Below are 21,526 nucleotides of genomic sequence, written 5' to 3' on the forward strand. Positions count from 1 at the left end.
TGGAAGTTTAATTGCCTAGCAAACTTCCAAAAGCAGTCTAATCAACTTTGAAGATCTTGGGGGTCATTTTAACGCCTAACATTTTGGAAGCTAGGCTAAACACTTTTTAAAAATAGCTATAGTCCTTCAAAAATTGAACCATCCACCAACGACTGATTTGAAATTTATGATCCTTCGATTCTGTTGCGAATTGGGAGAGATCTTAGGAATTCAATCAAGAGACAAATGAGTAAAATGTTTGGCATTTTTCACGAGAGTGAAGAAAACGTAAGAGAGATGAATGCTAGAAGAGCATTACCCTCCATCCCTACCAGAGTCTTTTAATCTCCGACTTTGAAGAGAGAAAAAGTCTTCAAAATCCGTGAATTTCCGATAACATCAACGCCACAGACAAGAGCTCTGTCATGTTGCAGAACTGTGGTCTAAAGCGCAATATCAAGAGAATACCAAAACCCTCGGACAGACCCTTAATATCATCATGAGAGACTTAGTTTTTGAAACGATTCCTTGCAAGAAAAACCTCAACATCAAGTTAGATTAGTGTGTACGTCTTGAGATTTTTCCGTCAGTCTGTTTAGGCCAGTGCTGCGATTGGTCTTTTTGAATTAAGCCAAAAAATAGCTCCAAATTTCATATACCAGTGTGTTTCACCTTGAAACATGACAACCAGTGGTGATATCAAACCAGTCCGATGCAAAAGTATTCCATGATGATGTTGGGCTTTGCTTCTTGATCTTTTGGATCCTTTCCATATCTGCAACCGAGAACTACATAATATATATATTTCCAACGAAGACATCGCGTATGCAACATATCCTTTTGGCCAAGAGCGCTTTAACTTGAAAGGGCAGTCAAAAAGTAGGGAATGAAGAGGCCATTGCCAAAATGCGGTCCGCTCGAGTCGAGATCGAGAGGTTCGATGTTGACGACGAAGGAGGCATTGCTCGCTGATTTATCTCGCGCAAATGAAACACGTGGATGTCGTTTGGGGAGTGACATCCGCCTTGGCCGTACCGACGAAGGAGGCATTGCTCGCTGATTTATCTCGCGCAAATGAAACACGTGGATGTCGTTTGGGGAGTGAAAAAGCCGAGAACTTCTGAAAGATGAGACAGCCACTACGTCGACTCCCCACTGACATTTGTCTTCTCCATTTGATAAGTCGGATGTGTCACTCAACTACGGTTGTCCATCGAACTTGAACAAGTGATGAAAAAGAGGGGATGAAACCGGCAAACCTGCGGCGGAAATTGATTCCATTCTCCAAGCACGAGCTCTTCTTCCTTGGAATTCAAATTACATTTTCCAATCCCAATCACGGAGAGCAGATAAATTCTCCCCTTTAATTATTTACTGCTTTGCGGGGGCATACAATCCAGGGTTGAGCTCTAGGGAGAGCGGGTTTACCTCGAAATCTAAAGGGATAGGAATTCAATTTGTCTGTTTGTGTGCGAGCCAGTTCGAACTCGGTCGTTGGGATGGGGGTGAGGAGGAGGAGGAGGAGGAGGTGAAGAAGGGGTGTAACGGACCCAGGTACACTGTTCAAGTCTGTGGAAGACGACGTTTCCTACAGAGGGTATTAGCTTGATCATGCTTTTGTGGTAAGATATTTTTTCTCTGAACATTTTGTGGATACATGGATTTTCTTCCACCCTTGGCTCTGAACATTGTTGACCTAGCTTTCCAGGTAAAGCTCTCAGGTGTTTTTTTCTGTTTCGAAAACATGGAAAAAAATATCAAAACTTTGACGGTTCGTGTGTCATGCATGTCCCATTCTTGGATTCTAATAGTATGTGATTCGTATGCCAAAACCTGAATGTCAAGCTCTGTTTGGGTGTACGCAAGTCTTCAAAATACGAGATCCATGGGAATTATTGTGCTAAACAAGCACACCTTCACGAAGCAAGTCATCATCGAAACACGTTCTGAAGTTGTGGAGATCGCCGAACTTCCTTTGTTTTTCCTACGCCACAGATGACAGATTGTGACAGGGAGCTTAGTTTTGATCTGTTGACATCGGATATGCCCAGAATATATTGACAACTTTTCTGCCTATGGAGTTCTGGAACATCCACGTTCATTTAACCCAGCCAACAATGTAGTATGTAAATGAAATCATGACCGCCCATAGTCGCGTGACTCGCGTCTCATTGAATTATTGGCCGGATAATATCTACTACATACTAGATAAATACGCATGTATATAGAAGCGAGAGCGAAACAACACGTGCTCGGTGGCAAAAATATGAGATTGCTTGTGGAAAACGTGATCAAAGCTTCCCACTTCAAACAATGGGTGGAAATCATCTGAGCCCATTGCCACCATTGTTGTTTGTTTAAGTTTCCAGTCTTTAATCCTTTCCCACCGGCCGCATTGAAACCGCATTGCGGGTGGGTGGATGAGTTTTCATGCCGAAAATCCTTCGCCCTCAAACGGTTTTATGGCGAGAGAAGGTATGAACGATAAATCCTGATATCATTAGGATTATTTTGACAGCCCATTATTGTCTTCAAGTCGGATCTCCACGCCCAATCGAGATTCACCTTCGCCCCCTGCCAAGTAAAATACTGCTTCATTTAGCCATGTTCGCCGTCGGCGCAACTTTTGACGTCTTGGAATGCCTTCATATCTCATGTTGTCAAGAAAGGCATCAACCCTTGCTTTGCCCAATGAACCACTTAGCCTTCCAAAGTCTCTATTTTGGAGTCGAAACCCAGCGAGTAAATAGCCACTTTTTTCGATTTGAGAGCTTGACGAGCTGAGTGGCGTTTTCGGGGTGATGGAGGTTTGACCAGATCTAAATAAGCCATAAATGTGTGACTTTCTCAGTCCAAATTCTTCATCAAGTTTGACTTGGTCCTCTAGATGGTTGTCTTGTCGTCTGGTCGTGTGGTCACTCTGGTCGCTCTGGAGGTGGAGGGAGGATTGGGCATCCGATTTACGAGGTGTGTCCAGCCATAAACCATTTTTTCCTCGAGCTATTCTCTCTTCAAGAGATGTCTTTGTTCTGTCTTTGGAAATACCAACAGTCCCAACCCGAATAGAAAATGTCCAGCTGAGTGTTGTAACGGACAATATTGCTCATCATGTATGATCTTGGCTCGAAGGTACCGTTTTTTCCATAAATTAAGCGATATTCATTTGAACCCTTACATGTTTGGTGGGTTGGGCAACTTTCAGCAGTCTTGATTGCTTTGCGCTTCTGAAGGGCCATAATTTCCAGCTTAGAATTGGATGGAGATTAAAATGTCAGTTCAACGCCAAATCCCAAAGTGGTGGGCATTCCCTTAAAACACTCTTCAACAACGAGCATTTACCCACAAATGTGATTCGCCCTTCGCGTCGGTGAGCTTCATTCAGGGTGCCGAAAGGAAGAATTTTGCAATGCACCAAAACTCTCGACTTCACACCTTTCAAGGCATGAAATTGGGGATTCGCCACGCTCGTTCAAGTAAACGAGGGCATTTATGCCGAACTTGAAATTCCTGTGTAGCACGATATTTAGCTATCTTAATGCCTCTGTTCGCCTTGCGTTGTCTCTACACCATTGTTCTCAGTTGAAACAATTAATTTCTCCCTCCTTTGGAAATATCAGCTGCCAAACAAAACTAGCGCTCTTGGAATGTTCATGGCTTGCGGAATTTGCTGAAATGCCTTGGCATCCATTTTTAACGGCCTTGAGTCGATTTAAGAATTATGCTACTTTTTCCACAACGTTCCTCGGCCTCTATCGTTTTGTTGGATCCATCCAATCCAATGGAAAGAGCAAAAAGGAGAGAGAAATTCCGAATGATCAGCTCACTCACCTCTGTCTCCTTCTCTCTCTATTTCAAGCGTGATCCCATTTAATCCACTTGGAAGTGGGAACAGGTAAAATAAACTTGGCCAAAAAAGTCCGGCTCCGCTTTATCATGGCAATAAGAAGGGGGGAATTTGAAAAATTGTCATCAGCGCAGGAAAGAAACATCCCCGGGCAATCAACGTTGATTTACGGAAGTCTCAAAGCAAAGTTTACCTTTCCCCTGACTTGCTGTAGCTTGATGGCTTGGACTAGAGCTCTTTAATAGTGGGGCACAACGAAATACGTAGGCTACTCGGTTCAGATAACATTAGAGAGCCTTAGGGTTCGAAACAAGCCTATCGTGTCGAAGTAGCTCCATCCAGGGAAGGGGAAATGTAGATTCAAGGGCCATAGAGTGGAAACTCAAGATTACGAAGCCTAAACCAGAGATTGCGATGCTTTTAGTGGAATGCACTTGTCCAGCTCGATAAAGCGATAAAATGGGAGAACGACATGTTTTGACCAGAGGGACTCCGGGATGACGGCGGTTGGTGATTCGTCGTGTTTTTAACCTCGTCTCGCTTTCCCAGATTCCAGATCTCTATTGCTTCTAAATCAAGCTTTGATGTATGTGGTGTGTCTTTTGGCCTCAGTTGACGACAGTCTGTCTCTCCTGAGCTGTGATTGAATATTCAAGCTTTAATGGGGTCTTCACATTGAACTCAAAAGCTAGACACATCCCCCACTCCTCCACCAAGATTCGAGACCTTGCATTGCATTTTCCAAAATGGTGGCTAGTGAGGACAGGCGTTCATTTTCCCAATTCATAAATCATTATCTGTGTGCAGCCACTTGGCGGATGGCCCCCCAACTCTCATGGAGACGGATTTGTCGGCGGGGATGAGTGGCAACGGCCTACTGATTGTCCATGATGTGGCCGACAAGGGAACTGGAAATTCAAGTCTTCAATTAGAGGAGACACATTCTGCAACTTATCCCAGCTGAGTCTCGAACAGTGAACATCTTTCGATTCCTCGCTCCAGACTAGCGTTAGCGAGCTTCATGGTTTTACAACTTGGTAATTTGTTGGACATCCCAGGTTGATCCACGTACGCACAATATGCAAAACAATAGCCCTCGTACCTCGGACACATTCTTGGGTCATAAAGAACTGTAAAGTAGCCGGTCATTGGCTCAAGAGTTCATGTCATAGATTTCGGTTCAAGCATGGGAATGTGTGTGTGTGTGTCTGTTTCATAGCCTTGTTCTTTCGAGTCAGCCAGCCCTTCACTCGCATTTGCGAATGAATGCAAAAAAGTGGCAGATTTAACAAATTTCTCTCATGGCATGACAAGTTGCCTTGTGCAAATGAACGTTTGAAGGACGAACTAAGTTGTAGATCCGGGTGTAAGTGAAGGGAGGTCAGCCAATGGACGATTTTGACGCCAATATATTAATCAGCAAATGCAATTGAAAGTTGTACAGATGTACCGGCCAGCCACAGAGGGCCAAGTTCGGTCTGACATTGAAATGTCTTGGCTTCATAGGAAAAAATGGCATCACTGTGGTTGAACCGGTAGACTAATCCCGGCCAATTCAGCCTTTCATGGGCCGGTCCACGGCCTGAATTCATTTTTTTACTTCTGATTTGTGCCAGATTTTAAATATTCTTTTTTAAACTCTAGACCTGGCAGGTTAGTTTTAGCTTGAATAACTTGAATAACTATCCGAAAATGCCACATAAGCGTCCACGAAACTTCACAGAAATTCTTTTTCTTACCAATTGACAAGTTTGTCGGTTTTACCACGGTTTTATGTTGGACAAACTAGCCTTTTTTAAAATAAAGTGAAAATGAATTAAAAACGGGAGGGGGTGCTTTCAACCCTCAATTTGATCAGTGACTTCAAAGCAGAAGGTATCTTGAAATCAGGTTTTTTTTTCATGAACCCGAGGCTCGAAAAGTGCTAAGTATATGCATGTGGATTGACAAGACTGTCGATCAGGTTATTGAGCATACGAGATCCTGCTAAACATCTCTGCGCCATCATGGCTCCAGAATGTTTGCCAGAACATAAAAGTGAGAGGTTGCCTCATGCTCGTTAAACGGGAGCTCCTCTCACCAAATATGGCTCGTCGTATGCATTTTTTCGTTCATCAATGACCAAGGTGGATGACATTTCTCTCTCCAAACCATTGTTATCAGTCTACACCTCTCTGTCACTTATCTAACTACATCATGCTTATCGACGTCGAGAAGGCACTACCAACCGTGTGCTTCAAAATTCACAAGTCCACAGATCTGCTCTACAGAAGAACTTGGACTTGACTGAGATGTACGTACGTACGTACGTACGTACGTACTGTACATGCGTGCACATGTGTACAATTCTCAGCGGTCCGTTTCCCTGTAACTTGAGTGCACTATTGATAAGGTGGATGGAAATTTGTCAGCATTGAGCCTTGTTTGTTGGCCACGAGAAACAACTAAGTCACACACACCCAATTTGAAGCGATAGCAATGACGATTGTCAAAGCATTCGAAGCAGTCGCTCAACTTCAGACCCCTTTGAGAATGTCTTTGCCCAATGTACGAAGGTGTGAGAACTCATTGCAAATATGGGTGTTTCTACTACAATTGCCAACGGAAACTCTAAAAGCTCAAGTGGGAGGACGTGAGATGACATTTTGTACATCTTTCTTCAAGTTTTACCGTTAGGATCGAGTCAACCTGGAGGCCAACAAAAAGAGAAAGACTTGTAAAAAAAAAACAATATTTGCCAGGGTTGGTGGTTGAGTGAAAGAAATCAATCAGTGTCACTACTGATAATTTGAGATTTATATTCCCAATCAAATTGATCACACAAAATGTGAACCGAGCCACACGTTTAGAGTTTGCAAAATGTGCGTGAAAAAAGTAGATATCAGTGACATCTTGTTGGAACCCTCAGCTTTGTTTTCATTTCCAGTCATTTGGATTCGGATGGATACACGTTTTGAGAACTTCAGATATGTCTTTTTCAACTTCTGTCCGTGATGACATCGAGGACGAGGAACCTGCGAAGCTGCAAATCCGCTTTTAACCCACAAACTCATGGACAATCGGGTTTGAGAGTGGATTTGTTGCGCGTGATTGTCAGCCCAGATCAGGAATTTTAGCATTCGACAATGGCCTTGCCAAACTTAATGAACTTCACCCAAGAACCCTTTGCAACTGAAACAAAGCAGAAGGGAAACAATCGCCCAAGTTACAAGGTCGAGACGAACATTTCGCCTTGAGAATTAATCAGTATCTCAATCCTTCGCCAAGAGTCTTCTTTTCGCCAACGTCACGTCATTATTCACACCACACACGATTGGGCTTGTCCATTCAAATGTGGGAAAGTGATCCGAGTCCTCCCTTGGGAACACTCCTCAGTCTATTCCCTCCCTCCCCTCTTTTGGTCGTCTTGGGGCTGATTTATCTTCGTTTGAAACCGAAGAACTTCCGGTACTCCTCGTGTTGTTGAAACTCCAATCGGCAAATACTACTTCAATGCTTGGCTCATAATGCTCGATTCAAATCGAACGAAAGCTTTCTAGAAGTATTGCCGACCTGAATTGCGCCACCCGTCATTGATTTGCGTCCCAGTTTCGAACGGAATGCTGTCTTGACACCGAAATATACTCATCATCCAAGGAGGTGCCACTCTCCCCTCCCTCAGTCACCCTCGTTTCCTGCTCTCTCAGTGGCCACCCACTGATCATTGTATACCCATCGGAGATCATTTATTAGAATATGAGACAGCTCTTCCTTCTCAAACCTCTTGGCTGTGTTGTTGTTGTTGTTAGCGGTCGCTTGATGCTTACTTTTGCAAGAATAAGAAGCAAAGTTTGAAAATTGCAGCTCAGTTTACGCCAGTTGCCTTTCTGAAGCAATGACAACAAAGTTAGGGAATATGGATTTTGAGAGACTTTTTCATTCAATAACTTTGTAAACCTGAACGAGCTATTCTATGCATATTTCCTTAGATTTTTTGGAAACCAACCAAGTCCTTTGGAATATTGCATTAAATAAGCATTATGGGATGAACGCCTCTCAAATGAGGTAAAGAGAGTTGCATTCAAAAACAATGGCATTCAGGTTCTGATGCATTCACGGAAATTACCAACTGTCTTTGGTCTAATTCAAAGGAAAAGTTTTCCAGCCCATGTGTTCTTGTTCCTCGAGATTGGAATCTTTGAATAAACATCCCGCAATGTAAACTGTCACCTGAGATTAACAAAATGTAGTTCTTTCCATAAGTTACTTTTCCAATATCCGAACTTTTTCCCCAATTTTTTGTCCCTCTTTTTGTAGGCACGTCGTCGCCGACTCACGGCATCCTCCCACCAGACCTCATGGGTATCAGTTTACACGAGTCCAGTGAGATGGGACTCTGTAGCGAACCCGAGCCCCTGGCTCACAAAGTGGAAAAACGCTCGTATTTGCCACCCATTTCGTGCACCGATGATCATGAGATGGAGGCCCTCCAATCCAAGGTTCATTGCCAACCCCGGCCTCGAGTCGTTCATTTGCCATGGCCTAACGACACATCCTTTCACCAGGTAAGAATCACACCAAGGATTTGTGATGTCATCGGCATCATCATCATCCTGTAGCCCAATGAATAATTCCTTAAGTCAACCTCTTGGCCCAATCCGATACCGGCTTTGCTAATGATAATCCTTGTTGACGTACTCCCATTGGAATTCAGGTCCGCGATCAAATTTCAAGGATTAGGAGCTCGCATAAACAAAGAGCCCTCACAGGCTAATCCATCCAATCTCGCCATGAAGTCCAGCAATGTCCAGTCGATGACCGTGCTTGGTTGTATAATTTCTGCTCCGTGACCACTCGATGTAGCGAGTAATCGATATCCCATCAAGTCATGAAGCCATACCCTTTGAGATGGCTAATGAATCCAACCTGGCCTGGCCGGGATTAAAAGTTGAATATTTGGCAGCTTTTAGGCTAAGTAAGCTCGTTTAATCTCTCTCTCTCTCTCTCTTTCTCTCTATCGAACGACTTGCTTTTATTCAACCACATGTGTTTTCATGTCATTCCTTGGGAGGTCGGCTCGCTGTTTTTAGTGCAAATCAAACGTTAGACATGCCGGATATGTGATCGAAACCTCGTCAAATTGCTTTGAAATAGTTCTCACGTGTCTCTAATCGCAATCGTATCTGGTTTTAATTCGGTTTTCGGTGGGATCGTTTCATGTTTAGGTGGTGTTATTTCCAAGTCGTGCTGAAGATTCGTTTGAAACGCTTTGATTGATGGAAGGGAAAATAAAAGCAGGCGCCAACCCATGGAGACATGGATTAAATAGCTGGCTAAAGGAAGCCCGTTTCACCCTCGGACTGAAACTGGAAACTGGTCAAGCTGAAGCACCCCCTCCTCGAGATATTTTTTGAAGAGGAATTTGGTGTTGAGAACAGTGACAATTTCCGGATGTTGTAAGGATTCATTCAATGACAACATGGAGAGACATACGAAAAGTAGTAATGAAAGGAGCAGCTGGCAATCACCTTTCATAGAGACGGTATCAGATCCCCGGGTGTCTATGAGTATTCAGTTTTCATTCAATTTTCATATCTCAATTTGGGGCTGGGTGGTTGTTTGAGGAGATACGTGTAAAATTCTCAAAAATAGCTGTTTCAAGTCTGTTTTCGAGACTGGACTGGAAGTTTTTTGGAAAGAGGAGCTTCCAGAGAACACGACCGAGTTGGAGACAGTGTTGGTACAGAGCCTGTTTTGAATTGTCGGGTTTTCTGGTTTGTTGGATTTTTGTTATTTTTGGCAGGCAAAACAAAATTAGTCTTTCATTCTTTTGTCTGCAAACAAGTAAATCTCTTGCTCCTCCTTTTCCTAAACCTAGCATTTTTAATCAAAAATATTGAACTATAGCTTTAATCTAAATTATTCATCAAATGTTTACTTGCTAGGTATACTCAACCAGATGAATCTTTTCTACTTCATTTGTTTTGTAAGTACTTTACCTTAAATAATACTCAAAAGCAGGCAAGCCATTATCTCTTCAATGTCAAGCATTTGTAAAAGCTTTTGAAATTTGGAATTGTTTGTTGGCAGGCAGCATTGCAGCTTCTTATGGTTTTTGGTAAAACGTGGTGCCAGAACCATTTCACCCCTAAAGATATTTCTGCAAAAACATCTTTATATCAACTCATGCTCATGCATACAAACAGTTTCAAAATAAAATTATCTTATGTTTTTAAATGCTTTCAGATTGTCAATAATGAAAAGTTAAAAGATATTTTGTACTTTGAGGGTGGGAATACTTTTGGTAGCAAAAAATCAGGAAAAATAGAGCAAATTTTGTCTGATTGAACCAACCCTGGTTGGATAGGCACCTGGTGTAAAGTTCAATTTTGGAACATCATGCTGTGAACTAATAAATCTTTGGCCCTTGAGGATCTCTGACTGCAAAGTTGGTTTGATTCGCTGCGGTGTGGATGCTAGAAATTGGTCAATGCTATATATCACACCAGAGACAGGAACAACTCGTTGGTCCATGGAGTTATGTTGGTCCCCCGAATGAAATGTGATCATTGCTAGATGATATCGTGTCCTTTTTATTCAAAATGTTCCAAGCCATTTGTAAACAACATCTCATATATCTTCTCATGGGGTTACTTCATCTAGATTTAGCCACCAAATCTGTGCTTCCAGCTTCCAAAGAGGCAATAAAGTTCGTTGAGGTGTGAAACAATGCATTGGAGAGTTGGAGGGCGGTTTTCATCAATCCTCCATTGGATCCTTTGGAGGGTTGAACTTGCCATGCTGGCCTGGCCAATGTTTTGAATGGTCTTGTTTAAGGGCCAAAGATCAATTGATGGGCTGATTGGAAGTGAGCCTGGGCTGGTGGCAATAACGCGTGGAGAGAATGAAAGAGGCTGGCCGCTCAACCAACCATATTGCTGCAGTGTTGAGATGATAATCACAGATAATGTTCAGAAAAGGTTTTGAAACGAGGGATTTTTGGCTAAAGATTATTGTCTTCGTTCAAGATGAGAGCCGCGTGTTAAGATGGAGCTGTCATGGGTGAGGCTGAATTGAAGGGAAGGGGGGATTGGCCCATGATATTAGTCAAGATAGTTTAAATTAAATGTAAATTTTTGGGAGGACTCAACGATGAAATAAACCCCCAGTCCGGCTTTTTTTGCAACACAACCGCCATACTCGTAAAATTATACACCATTGCCGTCGTTATTATTATCACTAATGGTATTTTGTTGCTGTTACCACGTTGGATATTAAAATGAGAATGTGCTTCTTCTCCGTCAAGATTTGACAGGAGGCTGTGTCAGGTATTAAATACGTAGATCAACCAACGGGGGTTTGCCATCAAAATTTAACTCATGGAAACTGGTCTAATTTGACCTGATTCAAGAGTTCAAGAACCATTTGAGAATCACCAATGAACCTGAAGCAAGATCTGAACGTGAGCAAATTTAACAAGATTCGAGAAAAACGAGTTTGTTGATTTTCTCCCGAATTCATGGAACAGCGGGACAAGAGGAATTCACAGCAGAGACTGTTTTCGCTCGAAATCAATATGTCAAATTACTTTCCAAGTGCTCAGGGACATCCCGAAGGAATTCCTGGCGAACCTGAGAACTCAAACCGCCCAACCCAAAAAGCGAGGCTTGACCCAAGAGGGGAAATCATTTAAAAACAACTCCCAAACGAACGCGATTGTTTGGGGTTAGTTCTAGATATGGTGTTAGTGCAAAGCTGATCTGTGGTTATCGTTCAAATGCGGGTGTTATTTCTGTCGAATCGAACCTGGACAGCTGTGGCAATACATGCCTTGTCAGACTACTCGTCTGCCAGCTGATTTTTCCTCAAATTGAGGGTGGCAATTTGAAGCACACTTTTCAAAACAGATCCGTTTTGTTTACATCCAGCTCTCCTAACAGATTGTGCACTAAGCAAATTGTTGCGGATTCGATTTTATTGACACCCATTGATATATTGAGACACGAGAGCTCATCACTCTGTTGACAAGTTGCTTTGTATTAAAGTGACTCTAGAAATTGACTGATTCGAAAATGCAAATAGAGGCACGATAAAGTTTGCTCAGTGTTCCCGCAGATTTGCTCGTTTATCGGTACTGCTCTAATCCAAGTACAGCCCAATCAATCACGTTAAACGATTTATTGGAAGAGTTAATGCCAGAGGCACGAAATTGATGACTTTTCAAACCAAATCCTTTCCAGCGAGTCCACTACTTAAGCCAGTTAAGACCCTGCTCATCTCCTCGCCAAAATTTTCATCCTCCATGCTTAAGAACATTCACTCCTCGCCTTTACATTAGAAAGTGAAAAGTCTTGAAACACGAGTCCAACAAACCGAATGGTCCGAAAGGTTACAAATAAGTCTTCTTTTGTTATATGCATTGACATTCATTGGCATTGAGGCGTTCCGCAAGGCGTCAAATTGCTCTCCTCCTCTTTCTGTCCACTCTTCTGGCTCTCCTTTGTGATAAGCCTCTGACAAAGTAATGGCTCAACATATTGCTAACCAACATTATTAGTCAATCATAGTCTAGCATCGTTCAGAATCCCAGAAAGAAGTCAGGAACGCAATCATATGGACAGATCACAGAAAAGAGCCTGTTTGAAGCGACAATGGCCCTTTCAGAGTGCTGTCACAAAAGCCAGATTATTACCCCTTTTTCCCCCAATTGGGGCGGAGAAACAGATTTGGACAGGTGGCAACTTTGTTAGCTTTTGCCATGTACCACTCGCGCGCCACTTACTGCACACTCCCACTCAGATTGTGTTGTCAGCATTTGGCTATTGTTGTCAGTCACCAAAGATCCAACCAGGAGCCTTTTAACATAGGAGCAAAGACGCGATCAAATGAATGATTTCCCTCCATGATTGCAAATGCATCAATTAAGGAGAGTTAAGAACTATTAAGCACATCGATTTGGACATGTTTTCTGAAGGCCAATTATCTTTTTCGCGACAGTTTTACTGAACTCAAACGAGTTTGAAGCTGAGCGGCCAGCACGCAATTCCTGTCAAGACCTAGTCCTATTTTCATGTTCTAATGTCGCCAGAGGTGCCATTAGTATGGTTGAACTTTTCTTATTTTATAAAAAAAGGTTACTTGCTTAATGAGATTGACAAACTCATTTTTGCTTCCCAATCATTATCGAGTTCTGATCACGTGGAAAACATGCGCAGAAATGTATTCATCTTGAAGAGAGGATCACGGGTGAATGGACTTGGTTGGCTTGTTATATCTGCTAAACAAGTTCTTTATCTGTCATTTAAAGCTTGATATCAGATAGACCCAGACAAATATATCAAACCATAAAAGAGTGTCTCTGTCCACTTCAAAATGCTTATCTTGGCCACTATTCAGAGCTTTTGCAAAATCCCTCGTGTGATTTGTGAGCCCACTGAGAGAAAAGGAGTACCCTATCCACCTTTCCAAAGGTACAATGTATGAATCAGCACAGGTATAACACGAAACACTCGAAGCAGTGACGAGAGTACGTAAATAAAAGGTGAGATAAGGGGCCCCGTTTGGCTTGCTCTTAACGAGCAGGTCTTACATGACAAATTAGATTTTAATCTGGACATTAATGTGGTAACTTAATCTGTCTTTGGTTTGCTAAGGTACGCTTGATCAATATGAAAAACAGCATCTACAACCGATGTATAACTCACGCTCATACAAACTTTCCAATTTGTCCGATGCTTCGAAGCTGTTTTCTGAATTTGATATCGAATTGAGAGTTCAGTCATCCTGTCAAATCTGCTTGAAATGCTTTAGAAGACATTAGATAGAGCGTGAGATACATTCTTTTGCTCCCATCCTTGAGCGTGATTGGGCCCATTAGAAGAATGTATTAATGAATCCATCATATTGAAGCATTTTGATAGCGTGTCTTAGGAATCTATTAAAGGCATTCACTTTCATGACATCAAATCCTGAAGTGGAAAAGCGATTTCGTGGTTTTGATTCAGAAACGTCACACTCCAGGATGATCAATGAAGCCAAAGCTTGATGAACCTGGACAATTTGATTAGAGAGTTATGAACTTGGCCACAAAATGATGGCGGTGGAAATGGCTTTGCTACTGTACTTGGCCCCGAGTCGTGAGGAACTCCAGGAATTTGTTTTCTACCATCATCGAATTGTCTGTCAATGACCACAAATCTTGCATCTACGTAGAGCCAGTCAAACACTTTAATGAAAGTAAAATTATTTCAATCTTTTACCTCCATCTAGTGGTGGGCATGTCGAAGAGTCGACAAGTTAAAAACATGAAAACACTATGAACCTATATTCTTGTATAAAAAGGTGCCCTCATCCTAAGTAACACCGTTTCCTGACCTTCTAAAGAAATGGACATCTTACTTTGGCTTGATCGAGATTTTCGCAAAAAAATAGTACAATCCTACTCGACCCTCAGTACAATCCTACTCGACCCTCTGTACGAAATTGCGTAATGTCGGACGGTACATGCCCCAATCTGTCTTTACAATTCGGAGAAAACTTGACCATAAATCCCCTTCATTAATGAAAAAAAAATCCCCCTTTTGAACTAAGACTGTACGAATTGATATACAGGTATGGTGATAGTGTCAGACCTACCTGTTGTCATAATCTTACCAATCTGGGATATGCCCCTGCGGTCTGAACTAAAGAAGGAGTTTTCTTATTGTACTACTACTTATTGCATGAATCTCGAACTAACTAGGGTTTGACAAGTCCATCGGGGTGGTCTAGAAACCCCGGAGAAAAGTGATGGTCCACAGGGCAAGTGGTCCTGGAACAAAGCAATTCCTTAGCTTTGTTGCTCATCTTCCCCGAGAGATCCGTCGTCGGTCAGGTCGTCAGAGCTCTCTACATACAACGCAAGAGGCTGCATAACTCCACTTTTGATTAGCCCCTCGCCTCAGAGCGGTTGGTGTTCATGGTCCGATTCTTCTTGATGAGAGCGAACAAGAAGATGAAGAGGCAGATTCCTGCATCTTCGGATGCAAAGGAAGAGCCGAGAGATGATCTGATTGGCACTCTCCCTTTGCCGCTGACCCTTTTCTTGACAAGTGTTGATGGTGAAGGGTCAATGACATGCCTAACTCCCACTCCCTTCTCACCTCCATCTCCAACACCCCCAACTCCATCTTTTTGAACCATCCACTCGCTCTAAACACCTCCGAGTCTTTAGCAATCCGACAACCAAAGATTGAGGCCACTTGATCACATCTCCCTTCAAGATCTCTCTTTATATAATGTCTGGATTGGCCGTTTTTTTCTTAACATGTCGACTGTTCTACATACCCCCCCCCCACTATATGGAGGTAAAAGGTTGAGATGATTTTACTTTGAACCTAAACAGAGATCAGGAGTCCATTCAAAATACGCTGCCCCGACATCTCGATTTTGATATCTGTAATTATTGGAGTGGAGGGGGGAGGGAGGTCTTAAGGGTTGACACTTGATCACATCTGTTGATTCAGCTTTCAGCTTGAGATCATCAAGTAGAAAAACAGCCATTTTTTCCCCTTGGAAATGGAATTTGGAGATTTTATTACATTTGTAATCAAAGCGAGCGCGCACGGCCTGAAGGGATTTTTTTCAGCTCTATCTGTTTTCAATGACTTCTCTGACGACTTTTTTTCCATTCACACAGCGAGATCAAGGGGAACTCTGTGAACCTCATCGAGTCTAGGTAGTATCTCTTTCTGTGTACCTGAGTACGTACCTGAGCACCAGATAGATCTATAGGCGTCCACGAGATTCTTGGGAATTGATAAACACACACGAGATTTCCTGGCTTCACTTGGCTGCTCCTCATTGGCCGTGACAGACGGGTTCATTAATCATGAAGCCAGTTTTCATTTTTTGTCGATTTTTTCCACGCTCCGAGACAGATTTATTCAAAAGCTTTGAAAATAGGCAACGTTCGGTCGAATTCCAGTTTTCATCCCTCCAAGTTAATGAGGGTAACATATGATTTCCTGCCTATTTGCCCCGAGTTTCCCCGCCAAGAACGAAGAAGCCATTTGGAAAGGCGATGGCAATTCATGAAGATTTATTAGCTTTCCTTTCACCCTCTCCTCGCTTCAATGTGTAGCAGAATATACGTGTATGTACTTGATTCTGGTGCTCACTTCTCCGCGCTTTTTGACCAACCAGGGTGGAATAAATTCATGTTCAATCTCGGAATTGCTCTTTTGTCATCTTTGTTATGACAATTAGTGGCTAATGATCAACATAATTTATCAGTAGTCCAACCAACAGACCACTCTCTACTTTGTGACGGAGTTTCGAGACAACCTTCTAATTAGAGCTTGGAATCTCAAGCAACAAGTCGCCTCCGAATCAAAGTAGCATCGAATTCGATATTTTGTCTCTGATTCCTTTATGTACCCCACAAAGCTTGTCGACGGCCACAGTCTTCAAATGAAATGGAAGCAGGAAATTCCCTAAATTGATTTACTTCAAATGTCATTTGAATTGGAGCAAAAAGTGGCCAATCATTCCGGAGCTCTTTTTGTGTCGATCTGGTGTCCACCAGACAGGAAAAAAACAATCCATTGAAAGCCGCAGTCTTCATATTAACAAGTTTTTTGTTTCTTGCGCTCGCTTTTGTCGGGATAATCTGCGATTCCTCAACAACCACCTGGCAAGATTTAAAGTCTGGAGAAGATATCTCCTTCCGCTGAGTGCCAAAAACCTAATTGAATTGCGGTCAAGAGATTTGATTAGGAATACAAACAAAGCAATCAACTTGATCCCTTGGGAGATCTGGGTATGTGAGAATTCAATTTCTTTTCAATATGAAACCGACCTCGCCTCCAATCATGAGTGATTATTTGGAGATGAATGTTTAACCTGAGAATTGAAAGATGGCTCAATGGTCTGGGGGTTTCATTCGCACTTTCGGGTGTGCAAGGCCCAGGTTTATTTTTATTTGAAATAACCTTCTTTTCTCATACTATGGATCGCCTCTAGTTCTTAATATCAAAACCGGCGTGGTTTCATGTCCCTGCTCCTTCGTTTCTTATGAATTGAATTGGTAGTTCACTTCGTTAATTGATAAGACGACAGGGTTCATTATTTGGGTGTCCGATATTGTAATCTGTAACCTGCAAACTAAGTTAATGAATTTCCACGTCAATCACCTGTTTAGTAACGGAGAGCAACAAAAAAAAATTCATTACTTGGCCAGCAGCACTGATATCTCATTTCATGTTAAACATGACTCAAACAAAGACGGCCTTTTTCTGTCTTGTCTAAAACAAAGAGTGCTCTCAACTCTTTTTGCAATATTGAGCCCACCTGAAGCGCTTCACGAATGTTACTCCAGGTAACGAGAGTAGGTAGACCTCCCTAAATTGATTTCAACTTCAAAGAGAATGCCTGACCACGGCGGTACATCCGCTAACATTAAAATGATTGATTTAGTCAGCTCGTAATAAATGTGTTTGTAAACGTGGCATACTTTTTGTGCCCAGTGTTCTGTACACGCATGATGATCTCTTACTTGACTGAAATTTGTCAGGGCCTAACAATCCATAGAACCCTTTGAAGCTTGATTAATAGCTTCTTGATTACCGTATTTGTTAGCTGTGATGATTGACAGGGGGACCCTGAATTTGTGGCCACCTTTCAATCAAAGTATTTAAAAACTGCCAAAAGTGGCGTCAGCCCGTCGCAAAAAAAGTGGCAATCAACCACATGACAAGTCCTTTAGGAACATTTATTTTTTTGCAAATCATAACTGACGTTGGAGGAGCAATTGGATTGCAAACATACGTACTACAAATATTTTGAAGAGTATCTCTCTACTCCGAGTTTGTTTTGGATCATGGAGGACAACATTGATGGACTAGGCGGGGAGGAAATTCACTGTGGACCAGAAAATCTCTGATTTGGCCATGCTTTGTTCGCTACAGCCCATCAAGAGGATTTGGAATTGCTAACGAGACCCATAAGTCGTCATCGGTGTTGTGAGACGGCGTACTGTGTTTGGCTCAGTCCTGTCTGACCTGCCTTCTTCCTTTTCCCTTTTCCCTTCTCCCTTCTGGCTTCTGGCATTTGGCTTTGCTTTTGGCTTTTGCTTTGCCCAATTTCAATCACTCTCAGTATGAAGTCCGTTTCAAAGTCCAGCTGAGCAGAACATTTCAACCCTGCGCGAGGAGGTATTGGTGGTGGTTTGGGAATTTTGGGTGATTCCAGCAGTTTTGATTGAGCCAAAGAGCTGGCTGGCAGAGGTACTTTTAAGTCCTTCCAATCGACTTGGATGTACTTGGCCAATATGGAGGCAAAGAGTTGGAGCTTGCCAGAGTTCCAAGTCTATCTTGAGAAAAGCAAGATTATGAAACAATTGCCCTAGATCTCTTAAACAAGTATGAATTCGATTTGCGTTGATGGTAGTACAACTGAGTAGACAAGAAAGATGTCTGAAAGACCATGACAAACCAAATCTGATTAGGAGCATACCTTGTTGTAGTTCAGTTGGTAAGCACTCTGATTGCGTTTAGACAAAACCAGGCGACAAAGCCATTTGTGTGTTCTTTTGCTGGAGACACACAGGAAGGTTCCGGTCAGCATCAGAATCCAGTTCGGGCATTTTGCAGTGCGCTTAATAAGACATCTTGCCAGAGGCACTGATAAGAAACAATTCACTTGAATAACCCCAACGTAAAACCTTCATCAAAATTGCAAAACCAGAACTAGAACATAGCTTTAGTCATGAATGTTACATTACAACACAAATCCCAACTCGGTTATACACACAATAGTGTTAAAGAGATCCACTCTACATTTCTCATCTCTATGAACCAAACAAACGCGTACTACTAATGACCCAAGCGGAAAGACTTTTCATAACGCTGACATCTTGCTTCCGATCACCATTAAACAAATGGTCTCCCAATCCAAAGCCAGGTTAATTGGTCTCCCAAAAACATATTTTTCATGCTTTGACGTGCCATTACCTGCCTTCGGCACAAGTGTGTTGCCCTCTCAAATGACTCTCACATCTCAAATTCAACCTGATGCATACGTACATAGACTTGGCAGAATAGCTTTGAAAATGAAAATTCATGATATGTAGTTCTGTCGCTAGGTCTGCCAAAACGCATTCGAAATGCATCTTTGATGACTAGACCGGCTTTGATAGCCGAAAGCCACAGGGAACTATCTCAAGATTGACAGCTCATTGCCTCCAACCTAGAAATGAATTGCTTTGACAAAGGCTGCCCTTGGGCAAAAACATTCACCTCCAAAGACTCTCACCGGGCATCTGGAATTTAACTCCGGCTCCAACGTATTTGACCTCATGTCGCATTGTAGCTGGGTTCTTTTTTCTCTACCCCCAAGTATCACTTGAATTAGAGGCTCAAGAGAGACTGAAGACTTGAGGAGGGGGTGAACAAAAGGACACGGAAAAAGGGGTTTGAGCGTGCTTTGATAGGCTAGAGAGCGATGGCATGAGGAAGCGGGGGGTTAACTAGGATTCTTGGGTCGCTCACACACCATAACACGACAATGCCTTCTCTGTTCAAACATCACGAAGACTCGGAGATGATCTGAAAGAATCTCTTTGAGTGAAGCACTTGTCATTGGTATTCCGGGCAGTGCCTCAAATATTGTCTTCTTATCCCATGAGTGAGTGTAATGCGAACATGGCATCCGAGAGATTTTGGTGTTTTTTATGAAATGAATCCGAAGTTTGTGTTCATCCCATTTGACGGGGAGACATCAATTTTGGGGGGGAATGGGAGTGAGACGAAAAGAGAAATGGTTCAAAACCGTCTGGTGCCTTGTCAAAACCATCGACAATCTTTCCAGACATCTCACACCACGCCACCGAATTTATTCAAACCAAACTTTTGTTTCTTTTCCCCACTCCGTCAAGTCTCGTTCATGTCATTTGGCTATTTTACAATTTTTATACCACATAAACTCTCTACCGGAAAAACAAAACTTTTCTTAGTATTTCTCGAATTCAAGCACAAGCTTATTAATGTAAGCTTATCTATGACATAAATCGATGCTAATCATTAGTTTATTTTCGACTAAGTTTGTTCCAATGACTATTCATTAGGTCTGATTTACATTTGGTTCTGGATCGTCATCAAATAGGCCCTCTATGGTTGGTAACTTTATGAGACACATGCCCAGTTAGACAGTCTTGTTCATGGAAGGGTCTGTGGTGAGTAGTGCCTTGTCTTCTTGAGAGAGAATGAGTTACAGACACGAGTACTGAGCAAGAAGACTTGTTGTCAATGGACGAGGATCGGCAGGGGGTATTCAAGTATTTTGGAGGGTTTGTCTTGTCCTAAACATTCATTAATTTGTCTAGTACTAGGTAACCTTTTTAGTGGTAGATGTGGCAGTTCTAGCCGTTTCAGTTTAACATATTTGAGTGTTAATGTCTGTGAACCTCTAAAATGTCGATTATTAGGCGTTAGATTTGGCTAAACGAACACCCGTAGCAGGTTCAAAGCTTATGGGATGATGATGACAAGGACAAATATTGACAGCTTCATTTCAAGATTTGTGTCAATAAGAATTAGAATACCAAAATATCTTTGAGCCGCCTTGTTTAAACACTGGACATTTGTTTTGGGTAAGGTCCATCTACCTTGTGAGCATAATGAGCATATTGGTGAAAATGCGTTATTTTCTTGGCCTTCACTATTCGCCAAAGAGACGACCTCTTCGATGTTCCAATGGATTTGTTATTAGATGACAAGCATAATCAAAGAATCAATAGAGAGTCAATCACTAAGATTCTGCAAGAACCAAGGCAGCCTTATTCAACTTTTCAAGTCTTGAGCCGCTTTTCATGCAATATATCCATCATTACCTGCACCATCCCTGTAGGCATAAACTTGAATTTGACTTCAACTCGCTCATTTACCAACAAATATTCACAATTATTGACGATTCATACCTCAGACGATGATAGTAATGGTTATACTTTACCACTGCCCATGTTCAATGAGCCCGAAGTAACTCTCTCCCTTAATTGTTCTTCTTCTTGGCCTTGGCACTGCAAATGTCAGACGTGATTTGATTCCGTTATGAATAACATGTTCCATCTTGTTGCAGATGACTCCGAGCCACGTGGAAGTGAAGCTATGTGACGGTGGATGCTTCCACCGAAAACAGTCCTGTTTACCTTTACAAACCAAGAAGATCAAGATCCCGGTAAGTGCTCTTCTCCTCCAATGATATCCCATCCAACGAACGGCCAGATGGATCTGCGGAGCCTGATTGTCGATTGATCTCATTTGATTGAGAAGCGCTCGTAAAAGTGATTTGAGTGAGGCTTGCGTGGACTCCAGGAGAACTCCTGGTTCCCACTCAAATGAGGCTCCATATTTGGTTGGCATAGTTTATACGGTGTGTCATATCTTTTGGAGGAGACCCGGTTCCCAAAAAAGTTCACTCACAACCCTTGCTTCGAATGAATGAGGTTAATCAATTTTTATGGAGGCTCGATCTTCTTCTTTTGGGACCGGCCACCCTTAATCATACGCTTGTTTGCCAATTGTACCAGCATTTCATGCGAGAACATGTCTCAGGGATTCTTGATTTGAACCCGAGGATTTCGTGTTTTATGGCGGGCTAATGCAAACAAACCTTCCCTAAGGTGAGGATTTAATGGGTGGTTGTACAATGGAGAGTGTTTTCTGGATGTTCTGGCTTGACCCCATGGTG

General features: G+C 42.3%; 1 protein-coding gene across 1 annotated transcript in view; it reads left to right on the forward strand.

Annotated features, from left to right (window-relative positions):
- LOC131892607 (uncharacterized) overlaps positions 1–21,526 on the forward strand; it is a 34,376-nt gene that overhangs the window by 6,414 nt on the left and 6,436 nt on the right. Inside the window, exons 2-3 of the mRNA XM_059242425.1 lie at positions 8,120–8,367; positions 20,915–21,013. Coding sequence (XP_059098408.1) covers positions 8,120–8,367; positions 20,915–21,013 — 347 coding nt within the window. The remainder of the gene's footprint in view (positions 1–8,119; positions 8,368–20,914; positions 21,014–21,526) is intronic.

The sequence above is a fragment of the Tigriopus californicus genome, chromosome 2 (assembly GCF_007210705.1).
Source record: "Tigriopus californicus strain San Diego chromosome 2, Tcal_SD_v2.1, whole genome shotgun sequence".
Classification (NCBI taxonomy): domain Eukaryota; kingdom Metazoa; phylum Arthropoda; class Copepoda; order Harpacticoida; family Harpacticidae; genus Tigriopus; species Tigriopus californicus.